General features: G+C 51.2%; 1 protein-coding gene across 1 annotated transcript in view; it reads left to right on the forward strand.

The window, feature by feature from the left end:
• LOC103810473 (RNA-binding protein 6-like) overlaps positions 1-2,250 on the forward strand; it is a gene marked incomplete at its 5' end in the record, with an annotated part of 35,277 nt that extends 33,027 nt beyond the window's left edge. Inside the window, 2 exons of the mRNA XM_009083369.1 lie at positions 148-247; positions 1,971-2,250. Coding sequence (XP_009081617.1) covers positions 148-247; positions 1,971-2,096 — 226 coding nt within the window. The remainder of the gene's footprint in view (positions 1-147; positions 248-1,970) is intronic.
• Positions 2,251-2,507: the final 257 nt, after the last annotated feature.

The raw sequence follows: 2,507 nt of genomic DNA on the forward strand, positions 1-2,507 counted from the left end.
ACGGTGGTGGTTTCCTTGAGTGTTTCACCCCTGGCAAGAAACTCATGTATGCCTCAGGAGAGGCTGGAATGTCAGTGAAGGTGCTGTTACCCTTGTATGTGTTCAAAGGATTGCAAGACTGGGCAATTGATTCTGCTTCTTTTGCAGTGACTACGACAGTAACAACAAAGGGAACCGAATGGTGCAGTCGCCAGGGTGGAAAAAGTGCTTTGGCCACAACCAGCAGGGCACAGTGTCACCAATGGAGGTGAGTCTTCCCTTCCTTTCAAAACACCACTGTCCTGCAGCCCGTAAAGTCTCCCATGACAGGTGGAGCTGGAACAAGAGTCAGGCTGCGAGTCTCAGCACACACTTGGTGGAGTAATTTGTATGTGCTGATAACCTTCACAGGCTGGGAGGGTCCACAAGTATGCTGGCTGTAGAACAAGGTTAGAATTTTCGTGGACCTGGAGGTGTTAAAAGTAGAGGAACAGTGAGCAAGGAGGATGTGAGCATCCGATTAGTCCCTGCCTGAAGCCAGACTGGGGTTTGAGTGGGTCACCAGCTCGGTGCTCTGCAGCCACGTGAGCTTGGGGAAAGATGAACCTCCCCCGGGGAGGTGTGAGCGTAGCCAAAGCCACAGGGCACGTGATGTTCTTGTCTACTCTGCTCAGTGCTTGTGACGCTCTTGCTGCCGTTGCGGACTCTGGGCATCAGACAATGATGCCAGGATACATTGTCTGATGAGGAGCAGAGTCCTGTTGGCAAAGGGTGTCGGGGATAGGCAAGGTCACATAGATCCTGCCTTCTGCAACAGGCTGGTCTCTCAGTGGACCTTAATGTGCTGCAGAGGGTTCTCACAAGTGGCCTGGGGTTGGGTCTGCTCTCCCTTGCCCAGGTACACGTGAGCAGGACCATGCTGTGGGCGAGTTTGCGGCTCGCTGGTCTGCCTTGCTGTTGCTGTGTCTGTGCCTTGCTGAGGGGCAGCTTGGAGCATGGCTCACCATGTGACATTCAGCCTGCAGTCAAGTAGATCATTGAAGGCAAATACTTTAGGCTTCATGATGCGTGTTTGCTTGAGCCCACACACACACGAGGCACGAGTGCCTCTTCCGTGCAGACAGTCGCAACCATCTCCAGCTGCTGCTCAGTCCTCATGGTGAGGTTCCTGTGCCTATAAAATGGGCTTTGTCAAAGAGCCAGACTCAGCAGCAAGCTCTGGGAGGTCTGACCTCTGATCAGGGCTCCCTGGACTGGATAGGATGCTGATTGCAAAGCACAGCCCCTGTACAGTTCCTAGAAAGGCCTCCCAAAAGAGCCCTAGAGATGTGCTTTTCTTTCACTTCCAAATCTTGCTGGGCAAAGCCATATGCTCACTTCAGCCCCACAGGACTTTGATCTCTTGGCCTGAATGGTGAGATCTCTGGTATTCAGGTAAGTCAGACCAAAAAGCAAGAAAAACTTCCAGCCTTGGGCCTGCTCTCCTGGGCTAACTCTAGGCAGGCATTTCTGAATAATGCAGGTGCTGACTGCAAAAGCTAGTCCTTAAAAACTGGTTGAAATTCCAAACGATGTACCAGCACCCATGGGAACTGTGATAGAGAGAACAACTGAGCTTGTGCCAATATAGGCTAACTGCAAACAGCTCCCCAGGAGCCCAGCTTGCTTTTGCTCAGTTTTGATCCTGGCACAGCTCCCTCATGGCTGCTGGTGCTGCCATTTGGTTGCCTGCTCCTACCCCACTGTATGCTCATGTTGTTCCCCACAGCCTATCACTGGGGTTTGATTCTCTCTGGGCATTTGCTAGCTGCTTTTGTTGCCCACAAAGGGCATGTGGTTTCTCCCAAACAGCTTTTGGAGGAACACAGGGCTCTTTCTCTTCCTGATCTCCCAGATCTACATGGGAGTAGTTGGCTGTCCTGAAGCAGCTCAGGGGAAGTTTTTTCTTCATGGGAGAAGAAATCACTAACACAAGTTGTGTCTGTTTGCAGGCAGAAAATCGGAGGAAGGCCCCTGGCCTGGGGGCCCCAGGGAAGCCCCCCAAGAGGCAGTCCAACGAGACCTACCGTGACGCTGTCCGGAGGGTCATGTTTGCCCGCTATAAGGAACTTGAGTGAATGGTGAAGGAACCCCAAGCCTGTCTCTCTCCATCTCCATCTCTTTCTCTCTGTGTCATGTTCTTTTGGGGGTTTGGTCTTTTTGTTGTTTTTTTTTTTGAATTGTTACAGGTTTTGCTGCTAGAATTTTTTTAATAAAACTGAAAATTTGTCAGTGTTTGTCTCTTGTCTAAAATGGTATGTTTAAAAAGCATGTGATGCTTTGGAAGATTCCCATCCTGTTTTGCTGTCTGATGATGAGGTGCCTGGGAGTTGCAGCTGTGTCAGTGGGGCTGGGACAGGTTTGGTAGCTTAGTGGCCTTGCCAGCAGTGTCACTGTTCTTCAGTGTGTGTTCCTTACCAGCACAAGGACAGATGGTCCTGGTGCTGTGTAGTCCTAGGTCAGGATGGGAGCTGGGAGCAGGGGATAGC

Source organism: Acanthisitta chloris, unplaced genomic scaffold (assembly GCF_000695815.1).
Source record: "Acanthisitta chloris isolate BGI_N310 unplaced genomic scaffold, ASM69581v1 scaffold3371, whole genome shotgun sequence".
NCBI classification, from domain to species: Eukaryota; Metazoa; Chordata; class Aves; order Passeriformes; family Acanthisittidae; genus Acanthisitta; species Acanthisitta chloris.